The sequence below is a fragment of the Carcharhinus amblyrhynchos genome, chromosome 34 (assembly GCF_965287045.1).
Source record: "Carcharhinus amblyrhynchos chromosome 34, sCarAmb.v2.hapA, whole genome shotgun sequence".
Taxonomy (NCBI): domain Eukaryota; kingdom Metazoa; phylum Chordata; class Chondrichthyes; order Carcharhiniformes; family Carcharhinidae; genus Carcharhinus; species Carcharhinus amblyrhynchos.
In genome coordinates this window covers 4,290,110-4,306,664 of record NC_137357.1, presented here as the reverse complement: position 1 = coordinate 4,306,664, position 16,555 = coordinate 4,290,110, and the positions used below count along the sequence as shown (strand labels likewise).

The following is a 16,555-nucleotide window of genomic DNA, read 5'->3' as shown; positions in this document are numbered from 1 at the left end:
CACTCGAACAATATGGGGGGGATGAACAAGTTTGTTTTAAAAAGCAACACATTTCAGAATCCTCTGTCTTTGTGTCTTTAGTGATGACTGACTGTGAATGAAACACCCTCCCCCCGCCATCCTGGGGTGGGGTGGGGTCCAGTTGGAGGGTGGCCCATGACAGTGGAACCATTCCACAAGTGAGTCAGCTGCCCTGGGAAAAGATGGAATTCTGGACAGGAACACCCATGTGCCAAGATCCAACTGTTGTGATTCAGGCAGCATCGAGCAGCTGTGTGTAAAAGTTGCACTTATAACGCGCCTACCTTTAGATTGGAACTCCAGCCCTTCATAGCCAAGGAAACACCTCTAAGGCGTCACCATCGCTGTAATGCTGGAAAATGGTAGGCAAATTGTGCTCAGCAAGATCCCACAAACAGTGACAGCCCCATTCCTTGTTTTCACAACATGTGGGGTAAAAATTCTCCATGACACTCAGTGGGGTGGGAGTAACGCTTTCTTGGGACAGCACCACAGAATTTTATATGCCTGTGGATGGTAAATGGCACCTCCAACAGTGCAGAACTCCCTTGGTGCCGCACTGGGAGTGCTGAATTCTCTGGGAATGGCTCTCTGTGTTAAGTCACTGCCCACCTGTGAACTGAGGCATTGCTGAGCTGGTGGTTACACACATGAGCACACGTGTGTGCACTTGATCATGTTCAGGACAGGAATCGTATCTCACTGCACCCCCACTCACTCTCTCCAAACCTTGCAGCTGATAGCTGGCTTGACTAATCTTATAAAGGCAGTAGAAAGGGGATGAGAAAAATATCAGCCATGATTGAATGGCAGAGCAGGCTTGATGGGCTGAGTGGCCAAATTCTGCTCCTATATCTTATGATCTTATGGTCTAATCTTTTCTTTCTCTTTTTCTCTCTCCAAAGTGATGGACATCACGGACATGATTGGCAGCCGGAGTGATGATGAGGAGAAGCAGCACTTTATTCCTTTCCAACAGTGAGTATGGCGGCTGCTTACCTCAACAAAGAAAGGGCTCAGCCTTCTGCTGACAATGCTGTCAAAGTTTTTCACCTGGTACTCATCAGGACAAACGTCAGAATGCCAAATTTCAAACTATCAGAACAATTTGTACTCCAGAAGAAGAGCTATTGATTGATTGGCCAAGCTGTTGACATGTAGAAAGCAAATATACCCCTTCCCCCCCAGCCCAACCACTGCCTGCCCCCCCACATTCCCTATAATTAAGAAAAGGTGCAAGTCTTGGGCATGTTCCTTTTGTTTGCACAGAGCAGTTCCAGACAACGAGAAAGCTGAGGCATCTCGCCTCTCTTAGCAACATTCAAGCTCTAGATCGCTTGAATTTTTCAAAACACTCAGTAGGAGGACGGTGGTCAGCACTGCTGCCTCCCAGCACCAGGGACCTGAGTTCAATTCCAGCCTCGGGTCTCTGTCTGTGTGGAGTTTGCACATTCTCCCCGTGTCTGCATGAGTTTCCTCCAGGTGCTCCAGTTTCCTCCCACACTCCAAAGATGTGCAGGTTTGGTGGATTGGCGTGTTAAATTGCCCCTTAGTATCCAAAGATGTGCAGGTTAGGTGGATTGGCCATGCTAAATTGTCCCTCAGTATCCAAAGATGTGCAGGTTAGGTGGATTGGCCATGTTAAATTGCCCCTTAGTATCCAAAGATGTGCAGGTTAGGCAGAGTTAGTGAAGCAAATGTTCGGGATTACGGGGAAGATGCTCCATTGGAGAGTCAGTGTGGGCCCAATGGACCGAATGGCCTCCTTTTGCACTGCAGGGATGCTGTGCTCTCTTCAATCATTGGCCCGTTTCTCAAACCACTCAGTTTTGCTTCAAACATTGGTTCATCCCAAGCCTGGTATCTATACAATCATTGGTTCATTTCTCTGGGGAACAGGGAGTGGGGTGAGCTGGGAGCCCAACTGGGGTCCAAGTGGGAATTGGAAAGAAGGGAATGGGCAGTATGTGGAGATGTTGCTTCATCAGAAAAAGGATGGGCTTAACCTGCATATCTTTGGACACCAAGGGGCAATTTAGCATGGCCAATCCACCAAACCCACACATCTTTGGACACTAAGGGGCAATTTAGCTTGGCCAATCCACCTAACCTACACATCTTTGGACACTAAGGGGCAATTTAGCATGGCCAATCCACCTAACCTACACATCTTTGGACACTAAGGGACAATTTAGCATGGCCAATCCCCCTAACCTGCACATCTTTGGACACTAAGGGGCAATTTAGCATGGCCAATCCACCCTAACCTACACATCTTTGGACACTAAGGGACAATTTAGCATGGCCAATCCCCCTAACCTACACATCTTTGGACACTAAGGGGCAATTTAGCATGGCCAATCGCCCTAACCTGCACATCTTTGGACACTAAGGGTCAATTTAGTATAACTTTGTCCAATTCCTAACATTTTGTGGCCTTGAGTTAGATTGGATATTGCAATTGCTGTCAGTGATATCCAGTGCTTGTGGGTCTACAAGTGGGTGCCGCGCTTTGGGATATGGGAGGAGTCCCCCCCCCCCCCCCCACCCACCCAATCCTCCTGAATGATTCTCCCTGTGTTTGTTTGCCCCCAGGATTGCCATGGAGACCTACATTCGCCAACGGCAACTAATCATGTCGCCCTTGTTGACATCACGGGTTATTGGCGAGAATGAGCCCCTCACCTCGGTCTTCAACAAGGTCATCGCTGCCAAGGAAGTCAACCATAAGGGCCAAGGTAGGCTGCCCAGTGGCTCTGAAGGAAGGGGCGGCAGTGGGGAGAGCAGTGCCAAAGTGCAGCAACGGGTGGAGAATGGGGCAGTGTGGGTGGAAACCCTCACGGGGCAGTATTCTGAACACACTAATTGGATTCTGGAGGGGGCAACTTGGGGTGGGGTGCCTGGTTCGGGTGAGAGATACGACCGTGGTTGGGGGAGGGAGGGGTGGGTGAGGAAGAAACTTTGTTTCCAGTGTTACAAAGGGGAAGATCGATAACCTCTCTGACAACTAACCCTCAACCACTCCAAGTACCTCCTCTTCATAATCTGTTAAAGAGCGCGTGAGAGAAGGGATAATATCTGCCCAAGTGGTTAAATCAAAATTACTTCCTGAGACTCCATTTGTAAATGTAGCAAATAACACTTTATTTATCTAACTAATAATGAAAAAGATAAATTAGATTAACACACTGTGTAAGACACTATTCTAACGGAATGTTGCTTAGATAAAAGATGTAATTCCCACTTTTTAACTAAAAAAAACAATTTTTTTGGCACTCTCAAATTTCAACCAGGTTTGTCATCTTCCGAAGTCGTCTTTGCTGTCTTCTGTTTCTGCTACTGTTGGTACCTTTACCATTGAGATTAAGCTTTCTTTTAAGACACAACTGTGGCTGTTACACAGTTGCTGGTTGTGTTTTTCTCACTCTCGAGCTGTGAACCTGTACCAGATCTGACTGCTAGCAGAGGCAGTGACCGTCTCTTTCTCTGGAGCTGGTAGTTGTATCTCTTATACCCCTGATGACATATCAAAAATCTACATGATAGGATTGGTTTGCAGGTTATCAAAAACATCAAATTTAAATCTGATAGGCTGCTGCTATTCAAAATTGATTGTTTCCAATTCTAAAAACAATTTGGCATTCCAGCTACGACTCCCACTAACTTTTACAGATGCACCACAGAGAGCATTCTTTCTGGTTATATCACAGCTTGGTCTGGCTCCTGCTCTGCCCAAGACCACAAGGAACCACAAAGAGTCGTGAACATACCCCAGACCATCGTGCAAACCAGCCTCCCATCCATTGACTCCATCTACATTTCCAGGTGCTTCGGAAAGACAGCCAGCATAGGACACACACACCCCAGACACTCTCTCTTCCATCTTCTTGCGTTGGGAAAAAGATACAAAAGTCTGAGGTCACGTACTAACCAACTCAAGGACAGCTTCTTCCCTGCTGCTGTCAGACTTTTGAATGGACCTACCTTATATTAAGTTGATCCTTCTTGACACACTCGCTATGACTGTAGCACTACATTCTGCACTCTCTCCTTTCCTTCTCTCCGACGTACTCAATGAACAGTATGCTTTGTCTGTAAAGCGTGCAAGAAACAACACTTTTCACTGTATCCCAATACATGTGACAATAATAAATCAAATCAAACTGGGACTTGATGGTTTGAGTTACAAGGATAGGCTGGATCGACTGGGATTTTTTTTGCCTGGATCGTTGGAGGCTGAGAGGTGATCTTACAGAGGTCTATGATATAATGAGGGGTATAGATCTTTTCCCAAAGTCTGAAATTGGAAGGCATAGGTTTGAGGTGAGAGGGGAGAGATACAGAAGTGTCCAGAGAGGCAATTTTTTTCACACAGAGGATGGTGAGTGCCTGGAACGAGCTACCAGATGTAGTAGTAGAGGCGGGTACAATTTTGTCTTCTAAAAAGCATTTAGACAGTTACATGAGTAGGATGGATACAGAGGGATATGAGCCAAATGCGGGCACCTGGGGCTAGCTTAGAGGTTTAAAAAAAGCGGTGGCATGGACAAGTTGGGCCGAAGGGCCTGTTTCCAAGGTGTAAATGTCTAGGACTCTATAACTGTAAATCTTCTCAGGAAACCGTGGCCCTAATGTTGTTGCATTTTCCTCCCATGTTCACCCAGGGTTATGGGTCTCCATGAAATTACTACCTGGAGACATGAAGCAGGTCCACAAGGATTTCCCTCACCTCGTTGACAGATCCACGGCTGTGGCCCGGAAAATGGGATTCCCGGAGATTGTCCTTCCCGGTAAGTCGCAAGCCCGAGGCGTGGGCTGTCGGTTTACAGGGGACAGGGCGTGCGCTGGGTAGTGATGCATAACGTTCCTCTCTCTCTGTCTCTCTCATGGCAGGGGATGTCAGGAATGACATCTACGTCACCCTGATCCAAGGCGAGTTTGACAAGGGCAAGAAAAAGACACCAAAGAATGTGGAGGTGACCATGGGGGTGTTCGATGAGGAAGGCAAACGTATTGAGGTAGGGTGAGTGGGGGCAAACTCTCTCTCTCCGCATGGCTATCCCTTCCTGGCCACGATCTCTGCCCCCCTGCCCCTCCAGGCGCCTGCCCTCATTCCCGATCCGATTCCTCCCCGCCGATACTCCACAGTGGAAAACTTTAGGAAAGAATCCCGGAGAGGTCTAAGGATAGAGCTTTCCTCTTCTAAGTTACCTTAAGTATAACTTAAGACCCAGACAGGAAACTCCAAGGCACTTTACAAAGTGATGGGGTGGGATTTTCCAGCCACGCTCGCCCTGAAACTGGAAAATCCTGCCTGAGATCGACGAACCTTTCCTTGGTCCTCCCCTCACCTGCTCCAATTCCTGTAGCAGACAGAACGGTAAAATTAGCCCCCACTAATTTTACATTTGATTTTGGCATTTGGGTTTGCTTTTCATTCCAGGTATGATTCAGGTGACCCACTAGGGAGCTTTTACCAAACCAAGTTTACTTCAGGACGCAGTTAGAATTTAACAAAAAAAAATTAGAATAACTTCGACCAATTACAAGATTTATACATGATAAAGTATAACTCTTAACAGTTAGCTATCTCTGTTGTTTCAAGTCAAACACCATCCCACAGACACATACCCTTTTCCAGACTTAGACAGAAAGCAAGTATGCCCACGTGATGCTGGATTTTCAGATTTTTATCATATGCTATGTTTATGTTTTTTTAAAGTTTATTTATTAGTGTCACAAGTCGGCTTACATTCACGCCGCATTGAAGTTAGTTTGAAAATCCCCTAGTTGCCACGCTCCGGCACCCGTTCGGGTACACTGAGGGAGAATTTAGCGTAGCCATTGCACCTAATCTACCATCTCTGCACATTAAGAGGTAATTTAGCATGGCCAATCCACCTAACAAGGATGCCTTTCAGACAGTGGGAGGAAACTGGAGCATCCAGATAAAACCCAGGCAGACATGGGCAGAAAATGTGCAGACTCCGCACAGACAGTCACCCAATCCGGGAATCGAACTCTGTCCCTGGTACAGTGAGGCGCAGTGCTAACCACTGTGCCACCGTGACGCCCAATATTTTTATCAAGTTTATTTTACAGTGAATTAGTCCTTTGAATGCTGGATTAACTCTCGGAGGCTTCCAAATCCTGAAGCTCTCAAAAACCACTGGAGAAAGAGAGAGAGAGGAGAGACACCGCTTTCTTTCACCAGCTTCTAATAGCAACTGGGAAATGAAACTAAAACTGTTACGTGAAGCAGGGCTGTCCCATGCCACAAGACATCAACTTTCAATCAATCTCAGTCAAACTCCACTCAGCAATCCTCAAAGGACCATAAAACCCCAGGATACTGCATTAGCCCATTAAAATTGGCATGATATCCATTAAACTGCCTTAGCAGCAATAAAGGACACCAGCCACAGACAACACGGCACCGATAATATCCTACAAAGCAACATGATTCGAAAAGGCACAGTGTCATCACATAACTAATTCTGCTATCGTTTAATGGTCGCTACATTCCAGGATTGTCAGCAAGAGGTTGACGGCGGGTGGGTTCGTGCCAGGGTTACTGGAGTTCCCTGAGGCATGTGTGGGCGGGCTCTGAGATATTCCTGTCTCCCTGACTATCCGATGGAATGGGGCACCAATACTTTGCCCCTGACCCTCCCTCCGCCAACCACGCTGCATTTTACACTATCTGCCTGCGTATTCCAACACACATCACACTTCGTTGGGTTAAACTGCAGCTGCCCCTTGGCTGCCCATGTCCATTCGCAGTTCGCTGCTATCCCCTTGTAAATTGAGGAGTTGTTGACACTCGATCCTGGAGGTCAGGAGAGCTATATTCCCATGGGATAGGGGCCTTTCCTGTCCCATCTCTAACCCTCTCATTACCTCAACAGAAAGCGATATTCCCAGGATCGGGATACCAGGGTGTTTCGGAATACAAGTCGGTGGTCTATTATCAAGTGAAGCAGCCTTTCTGGTACGAGACAGTGAAGGTAGGTGGAATCAGCCACTCTCTGTCCCATAGCATTGCAAAGCTCCCACACTGTTCAATTCAGTACACTGCACTGTCAGAGGGTCAGCGCTGAGGGAGTGCCGCACTCTCAGAGGGTCAGTACTGAGGGAGCGCCGCACTGTCAGAGGGTCAGTACTGAGGGAGTGCCGCACTGTCAGAGGGTCAGTGCTGAGGGAGCGCCGCACTGTCAGAGGGTCAGTGCTGAGGGAGCGCCGCACTGTCAGAGGGTCAGTGCTGAGGGAGTGCTGCACTGTCAGAGGGTCAGTACTGAGGGAGTGCCGCACTGTCAGAGGGTCAGTGCTGAGGGAGCGCTGCCTTGTCAGAGGGTCAGTGCTGAGGGAGTGCCGCACTGTTAGAGGGTCAGTGCTGAGGGAGCGCTGCCTTGTCAGAGGGTCAGTGCTGAGGGAGTGCCGCACTGTCAGAGGGTCAGTGCTGAGGGAGTGCCGCCCTGTCAGAGGGTCAGGGCTGAGGGAGCGCTGCCCTGTCAGAGGGTCAGGGCTGAGGGAGCGCCGCCCTGTCAGAGGGTCAGGGCTGAGGGAGCGCTGCCCTGTCAGAGGGTCAGCGCTGAGGGAGCGCCGCCCTGTCAGAGGGTCAGTGCTGAGGGAGTGCTGCCCTGTCAGAGGGTCAGCGCTGAGGGAGCGCTGCCCTGTCCCACAGAGTCGATCACTTGGGCTCCGTCACCGTGGGGCAAGAGGAGGGTCAGAATTCGGGCAAGTCCTGAATGGCATGTATTTAGACAGATGTGGTGCAGGTATCACAACAGGTCTGTCCAGATGGGTGGGGAGAACAGAGTGGTGAGGTGGTCACATGGGACAATGTGGACTCAGAACTCCAAAACTTTCTCTCTCTCTCTCTCTCTGCTCGAAGGTGGCCATTGCAATTGAGGATGTCCCTCGGTGTCACCTCCGATTCACCTTCCGACATCGGTCCTCGCAGGAGTGTAAGTGTTCAAAGCTCTCTCTCCATTCAATAGCAATTGTTGTAGTGTCGTTCAAGGTCAGAAACCTCCTCACGAGTGAAGCTCTCCCTCATAACCTGCCACCATTACCCCGGAGAACTGATTCGAGGCACAAATTCCTGTGCGAAAAGTTCAGCTTTCAGTTACGATGGCTCTTGTTGCCAAATAGCTGTGGGGAACACAAATCGTTAGACTTTTAATTCCAGCGTTCTATTGAGTTCAATTTTTACCATCTGCAGTGGTGGGATTCGAACCTGATTCCCCAGAGAACTACCTTGGGTGTCTGGATTAACAGTCCAGTGGTCAATACCGTTATGCCACTACCCGGGTCTGAACCTGTGACACAGAGCTTTTCTTTACTACGAGAGTTTGTTTGCTTAGATTGCAAGTCCAGTGCCCCATCTGTCCTCTTACAAATCAGTGTTAATGATTTATACTTGCTCAGCGTACTTCAAGAGCTCCATGTTTCCAGGTGTTCAGATCACCAATAACCTGTCCTGGTTTCCACCCCCAGCCCCCCCAAAGGCAACACTATATTTAAGAAAGCCTACCAATGCTTCTATTTTCTCAGGAGACTAAGGAAATTTGGCATGTCAGCTTTGACTCTCACCAACTTTTACAGATGCACTGTAGAAAGCATCCTTTCTGGATGTATCACAGCTTGGCATGGCTCCTGCTGTGCCCACGACCCAAGGGTCATGAATATAGCCCAGTCCATCACGCAAACCAGCCTCCCATCCTCCCATCTGTCTACACTTCCCGCTGCCTTGGAAAAGCAACCAGCGTAATCAAGGCCCCTTCTTCCGTCAGGAAAAAGATACAAAAGTCTGCAAACGTGTAGAGCACCTAGGGGAGAAAGAAAGGGGAAAGTGCAGAACGTAGTGTGAAAGTCACAGCTCGGGCATAGAGAACGATCAACTTTGATTTATTATTGTCACGTGTACTGGGATACAGTGAAAAGTATTGTTTGATTTATTATTGTCACATGTACTGGGATACAGTGAAAAGTATTGTTTGATTTATTATTGTCACGTGTATTGGGATACAGTGAAAAGTATTGTTTGATTTATTATTGTTACATGTACTGGGATACAGTGAAAAGTATTGTTTGATTTATTATTGTCATGTGTACTGGGATACAGTGAAAAGTATTGTTTGATTTATTATTGTCACGTGTACTGGGATACAGTGAAAAGTATTGTTTGATTTATTATTGTCACGTGTACTGGGATACAGTGAAAAGTATTGTTTGATTTATTATTGTCATGTGTATTGGAATCCAGTGAGAAGTCTCGTTTTTGCACACTATGCAGACAAAGCTACCATTCATAGAGTACGTGGGGAGAAGGAAAGAAGAGAGTGCAGAATGTCGTGTTACAGTCACAGCTAGGGTGTAGAGAAAGATCAGCTTAATACGAGGTAGGTCCATTCAAAAGTCTGACAGCAGCAGGGAAGAAGCTGTTCTTGAGTTGCTTGGTACGTGACCTCAGACTTTTGTAACTTTTTCCCAATGAAAGAAGGTGGAAGAGAGAATGTCTGGAGTGTGTGGGGGCCTTAATTATGTTGGCTACTTTTCCAAGGCAGCGGGAAGTGTCGACAGAGTCAATGGATGGGAGGCTGGTTTGTGTGATGGATTGGGCTATATTCATGACGTTTTGTAGTTTCTTGTGCTCTTAGGCAGAGCAGGAGCCCATACCAAGCTGTGATACAACCAGAAAGGATGCTTTCTATGTTGCATCTGTAAAAGTTGGTGAGAGTCGTAGCTGACATGACAAATTTCCTTAGCCTTCTGAGAAAGTAGAGGTGTTGTTGGGCTTTCTGAACTATAGCGTCAGCACCAAAGATGTGTAGGTTAGGTGGATTGACCATGCTAAATTGCCCCTTCGTGTCCAAAGATGTGTGGGTTAGGTGGATTGGCCATGCTAAATTACTCCTCAGTATCAGGAGGACTAGCTAGAGTATATGCATAGGCATATGGGAATAGGGCCTGGGTGGGATTGTGGTTGGTGCAGACTCGATGGGCTGAATGGCCCCCTCTGGACTGTGGTATTCTATGATTCTTTGTGGTTTTGAGCAGGTTTGAGTGGCTTGACTCTGCTGCTAGAGACCTGCACGTGCACAGTGGCGTCCTCTATCACACTCAGCCAGCTTTCGGGCATTTTAACAGTGTTCTCACAGCCTGAGTGGCACTTGTGAAACTTCCTTAACGTAGAAACCAGAAGCAGGAGTAGGCCATTTGGGCCTTCTAGCCCTTCTTGACAAATTGTCTGTTGCCGTATCTGCAGCCAAAGACAAGTCGGAGAAGTTCTTTGGCATGGCTTTCGTGAAGTTAATGAAACCAGACGGCACGACGTTACGTGACGGGAAACATGACTTAATCGTCTTTAAGGTAGGTGACGTGCAGCAAGGTGGGGGGTGGAGTGTGTGGAACAGACGAGAATGAGTCCTGTCAGGCTTCTCTTTATAAGTGGGTGACCCACAGATTTCCTCCCCCAACTCCTCTCTTGGAGGGAGAATTCCCCAGAATAACCATCCCCTGAGCGAAGAAATTCCTCCTTATCTCTTAGATGGGTGACCCTGGATCCGAAACTGTGCCCCGATTCCCTCATGACAGGGAACCAATCCTCCCAGTATCCACTCGTCAAACCCTCCTCAGAATCTAATGTATCACTGAGATCCCCTCTCGGTCTTCTAAACTCCAATGAGTGTCTCCTCAGAAGACAAACCTTCCTTCATCCCAGGAATTAGCCGAGCAAATCTTCTCTGAACTGCCTCCGAGATAAATATCTCCCTCCTTCCATAAGGCCACACTTGGAATACTGTGTACAGTTCTGGTCACCCTATTATAGAAAGGATTTTGTTAAACTGAAAGAGTGCAGAAAAGATTTACTCGGACACTACCAGGACTTGATGGTTTGAGTTATAAGGAGAGACTGGATAGACCAGGACTATTTTCTCTGGAGTGTAGGAGGCTGAGGGGTGATCTTATAGAGGTCTATAAAATAATGAGGGGCACAGATCAGCTCGATAGTAAATATCTTTTCCCAAAGGTAGGGGAGCCTAAAATTAAAGGGCATAGGTTTAAGGTGAGAAGGGAGAGATACAAAAGGGTCCAGAGGGGCAATTTATCCACACAGAGGGTGGTGAGTGTCTGGAACAAGCTGCCAAAGGTCGTAGTAGAGGCAGGTACAGTCTTGTCTTTTAAAAAGCATTTAGCACATTACAATGGGTGAGACAGGTGTAGAGGGATCCAGAATCATAGAGTCCCTGCAGTGCAGAGGGAGGCCATTCGGCCCATTGAGCCTGCTATGACACACAGGCCCTACCCCAAACCCTACATGTTTACCCTGCTAATCCCTCTGACACGAAGAGGCAATTTTGCATGGCCAATCAACCTAACCCACACAACTTTGGACTGTGGGAGGAAACCAGAGCACCCAGAGGAAACCCATGCCGAAACGGGGAGAATGTGCAGACTCCACACAGTCGAAGACCTGAGGCTGGAATTGAACCTGGGTCCCTGGTGCTGTGAGACAGCAATGCTAGCCATTGTGCCAATGTGATGCCACCACAGCTTAGGGTGATCTAATAGAGGTCTTTAAAATAATGAGGTGCATAGATAAGCTCGTTAGTCAATATCTTTTCCCAAAGGTAAGGGAGTCTGAAACTAGAGGGCATAGGTTTAAGGTGAGAGAGAAGAGATACAAAAGAGTCCAGAGGGGCAATTTGTTCACACAGAGGGTGGTGAGTGTCTGGAATGATCTGCTAGAGGCAGTAGTAGAGGCGGGTACAATTTTGTCTTTTAAGAAACATTTAGAAAGTTACATGGGTAAGATGGGTTTCGAGGGACATGGGCCAAATGCAGGCGATCAGGACTGGCTTAGTGGATAAAAACTGGGTGGCATGGACAAGTTGGGCTGAAGGGCCTGTTTCCATGCTGCAAATCTCTATGACTCTAAGACTTTATGAGACCAAAACTGCACATTAATCCAGGTGTAATCTCACCAATGCCCTGTGCAATTGGAACAAGAATTTTGTACTCCACATTCATAGTCCAAACTGTCCAATTTTGGCCCACTCTTGTCACCTCTCTCTCACCCGCTTTTTGTATCCTCCACATAACTTACTTTCGTCCCTATCTTTGTCTCATTAGCATATTTGGCTACAACTTAGTCCTTTCCTCCAAGTCATCAGTGCCGATCACAAACAGTTCAGACTTGAAAATGGTCCATTTATCTCTGTTTCCTGTTAGTTACCCAATCTTCTATCAATTTCCTCCCAACATCATAAGTTTGTATCTTCTGCAGCAACCTCTCACTTGACAAATAAAATGCCTTTTGAAAATCCAAATACATTACGTCAACTGGTCCCCCTTTATCCACCCTGCATGTTACAACCTCAAAGTATGCCATTATCCTTTCCCGACACCATGGAGAATCTACCTGATTTCTGTGGTGATTCTTGGAATACCCAGCCACCACCTCTTTAACAGCAGACCCCAAGCATTTTCCCATTGGTGGATATTAGACCGACTCATCCCCTCATATAGGTTACCCTCCCCTTCCTCCCTTTTCTCGATCAGCGGTGTTCCGTTCGCCTGATGGTGAGGGGCCGGGGGTTTTGGGTTACCCCAGCAGAGGGTGAGCAAAGAGGAACAAAGAACAGTACAGCACAGAAACAGGCCCTTCGGTCCTTCAAGCCTGCACTGATCACATTGTCCTATCTAGACCAACTGCGTATGTCTATTTCCCACCTGCTCATGTGTCTATCCAAATAAGTCTTAAATGTCGCTCAAGTGTTTGCCTCAACCCCTTCACCTGGCAGTACATTCCAGGCCCCCTTCACCCCCTGTGTAAAGAAAACTTCCCCCATACATCTCCACTGAACCTTTCCCCCCTTATCTTGAACTTGTGCCCCCTTTTATTGTCATTTCTAGCTGTTCACCCTATCTATACCCCTCATAATTTTACAGACTTCTATCAGGTCGCCCCTCAGCCTCCGTCTTTCCAAGGAGAACAATCCCAATCTCTAACATGGAAGGCCTCTCTCTCACAGGGCCCTGTAATCATAAGGTGTAGGAGCAGAATTAGGCCATTCGACCCATCGAGTCTATCTCCCATTCGATCACGGCTGATAAGTTTCTCAATCCCATTCTCCTGCCTTTTCCCTGTAACTTTCGACCCCCTTACCAATCAAGAACCTATCTATCTCTGTCTTAAATGCACTCAGTGACCTGGCCTCCTCTGTGACAATGAATACCACAGATTCACCAAACCCTCTGGCTGAACAAATTCCCCCTCATCTAGGTTTACAGATGGATGGGCCAAAGGGCCTGTTTCTGAGTCTGTAGGTTTCGGGAATTGTAAGACTATGAGTTATAAAAGCAGAATTAGCCCACTTGGTCTGCTTCGCCGTTCGATTATGGCTGGTAAGTTTCTCAACCCTGTTCTCCTACCTTTTCTCCATAACCTTTGACCTCCCTACCAATCAAGAACCGACCTATCTCTGTCTTAAATACACTCAGTGACCCGGCCTCCTCTGTGGCAATGAATTCCACAGATTCCCCAAACCCTTTGGCTGAAGAAATTCCTCCTCATCTCGGTTCTAAAGGGTTGTCCCTTTACTCTGAGGCTGTGCCCCTTGGATCCGAGTCTCTCCGACGAATGGAAACATCTTCCTTGTGTCCGCTCTATCCAGGGCCTCTCAGTATTCTGTAAGTTTCAATGAGATCCCCCCTCGTTCTTCATAGAAAGTGTGCAGGTACAGCGGATAATAAAGCAAATGGGATGTTGGCATTGATAGCTAAAGGTAAGGAAGTATTGTTGCAACTGTACAAGGCACTGGTGAGGCCACACTTGGAGTATTGGGCACAGCTTTGGTCCCCTTATTTGATGAAAGGTGTAGTGGAGGCAGTTCAGAGGAGGTTCACTCAATTGATTCCAGAGATGAGGGGTTTGTTGTATGAGGAGAGATTGGACAGTTTAGGCTGAAACTCTCTGGAATTGAGAAGAATGAAGGGAGATCAAATTGAGATGATAAAAGGTGTGGATAAAGTAGACGTGGAGCGGACGCTTCCTCTTGTGGGATATTCTAGGACGAGAGGTTAAAGTCTTAGGATAAGGGGCAGCAAATTTAAAACAGGGAAACTACTTCTCCCAAAGGGTTGTGAATCTGTGGGATTCGCTACCCTAAAGTGTGGTGGATGCTGGGACAGTGAGTACATTTAAGGAGGAGTTGGATAGATTTTTAATTGGTAATGGGTTGAAGGGGAGAAGGCAGGAAAATGGGGATGAGAAGCATATCAGCCATGATCGAATGGCGGAGCAGAATCGATGGGCCAAATGGCCTAATTCTGCTCCTGTATGTTATGGACTTATAAACTTCTAAACTCCATCGAGTACAGACTCAGAGTCCTCAAACGCTCCTCATATTTCAAGCCTTTAACATTCTTAGGATGATTCTCGTGAACCTCCTCTGGACCCTCACTGAGGGCCAGCGCGTCCTTCCTTAGATACGGGGCTCAAAAAGAAAAACCATTCTACTAACCTCTGACCCATCGCCAGGGAGACACGAAGAAAGCGGAAGATGCCAGGTGTTACCTCACGCAACCCAGCACCAAGGAAGAGCAGGAGCTGAGAGATAGGGAGTTCGGGAAGGGCTTTCACCATTCGACCAGCCTATCGATCATCAAAGACAGCTTTCAGATCGCAACTCTGGTGTGTTCGACCAAGCTGACCCAAAACGGTATGTTCCAAACACAATAGGGCCAAATCTGGTTGCATAGTTGAGTTGCGATCGTGTTAGTAGTGTCCATTGACGTGTTTTCAAGAGCTCCCAATACTGCCAGTGTGGAATTTAGCCCCATGCTTCAGGTTGGAAGCTTCAGAGTGTTTTACCTGAACCATAAGTTTTGCCTCTTGAATTTGGCTAGGGTGAACATGATATGTTCCTCTTCAGGTATGATTGAAATGACCCACTAGGGAGCTTTCACCAAACAAAGTTTAATTAAGAGTATAGTTAACATGTACAGTAAGTAAATTAGTAAGGACTTTTATCAATTACAAACGAGAAACAATCATCATAATGTATAACCCTGGACAAAAATATCTACAGTCTTCAAATCAAACCAATACAATGGACAAACAACCCTCCCTACCAATGGCATGGATGTACCTACGCCACACGGACTGACTGATGTCCAATAACAATCCTGGAACTCCCTCCCTAACAGCACTGTGGGTGTACCTACACCACACGGACTGACTGATGTCCAATAACAATCCTGGAACTCCCTCCCTAACAGCACTGTGGGTGTACCTACACCACACGGACTGACTGATGTCCAATAACAATCCTGGAACTCCCTCCCTAACAGCACTGTGGGTGTACCTACAACACCAGGACTGCAGCAGGTTCAAGATGGTTGCTCACCCACCACTTCTCAAGGGGCAATTAGGGATGGGTAATAAATGCCCACATCCCATGAATGAAGTCTCAAAAAGAAACACGTTACTTTTTATGGAATCCTGCTGTGTAAAAGATCCCCAGAGTGTCATAGTGATTGAACTTGGAAAGTTGGTCAGTGGGCCTGCAGTGCTTTGGAGCAGCCTGAGGTAGCAGAAGGTGCTATTAAAATGCAATGTTGTCTCTTTGGATATGTATTGATACAGAGCATGTGTGTTGTGTTGACAGTTGATTTACTGGGCCTGTTAAACTGGCGGAGCAGCCACCAGAGTATCGAGCAGAACCTCAGGCGGCTAATGGAAGTGGATGGCAGCGAGATTGTAAAGGTAAGCAGCCCAGCGTCATGGGTTCGAATCCCACCATGGGGGCGAGTGGGGAAACTCAATCCAGTTCATTAATAAATCCGCAAGGAATGTGGCAGCCTTAATAAACATCAGGGGAAATTTAACGTGGTCAATCCACCTAAACTGTGTGAGAGAGAGAGAGTATGTGTCTGTGTGATATAATTTTTATTAGTTTCACAAGTAGGCTTACATTAACACTGCAATGAAGTTACTGTGAAAATCCCCTAGTTGCCACACGCCTGTTCGGGTTACACTGAGGGAGAATTTAGCACCTGACCAGCACGTCTTTCAGACTGTGGGAGGAAACTGGAGGAAACCCACAAGAGACACAGGGAGAATGCGTAAACTCCACACAGACAGTGACCCAAGCAGGGAGTTTAACAATTGTGCCACCATTGCCGCATATGTCAGTGTGTGAGTGAGAGAGAGATGGTAAATTTCTCGAAGTATTAACCCTTTCCCAATCTCCCTTCCTCTTAGTTTTTACAAGACACCCTCGATACACTCTTCAATATAATGATGGAAACTTCGGAAAGCGACACTTACGACTTTTTGGTCTTCGATGCATTGGTAAGTTCCAGCAGTTCAGCCTGCCGCTACTTGAATATTCTTTCTTAATATTCATTGTTTTTATTCATTTGTGGACATGGGCGTCGCTGACTGGGCCAGCATTTATTGCCCATCCCTAGTTGCCCGAGGGCAGTAGAGAATCAACCACATTGCTGTGGCTCTGGAGTCACG

General features: G+C 47.1%; 1 protein-coding gene across 4 annotated transcripts in view; it reads left to right on the top strand.

Moving 5' to 3' along the window:
- dock5 (dedicator of cytokinesis 5) overlaps positions 1-16,555 on the top strand; it is a 150,382-nt gene that overhangs the window by 75,359 nt on the left and 58,468 nt on the right. For all 4 annotated transcript variants that reach the window (XR_013889829.1, XM_080217153.1, XM_080217152.1 and 1 more), the window contains 10 exons: positions 927-999; positions 2,617-2,759; positions 4,686-4,811; positions 4,915-5,039; positions 6,930-7,028; positions 7,916-7,988; positions 10,292-10,395; positions 14,570-14,750; positions 15,699-15,796; positions 16,295-16,384. Coding sequence is in view for 3 of the 4 variants with exons in the window: in XM_080217153.1 (XP_080073279.1) it covers positions 927-999; positions 2,617-2,759; positions 4,686-4,811; positions 4,915-5,039; positions 6,930-7,028; positions 7,916-7,988; positions 10,292-10,395; positions 14,570-14,750; positions 15,699-15,796; positions 16,295-16,384 (1,112 nt within the window). In the remaining variant the exon portion in view is untranslated. The remainder of the gene's footprint in view (positions 1-926; positions 1,000-2,616; positions 2,760-4,685; positions 4,812-4,914; positions 5,040-6,929; positions 7,029-7,915; positions 7,989-10,291; positions 10,396-14,569; positions 14,751-15,698; positions 15,797-16,294; positions 16,385-16,555) is intronic.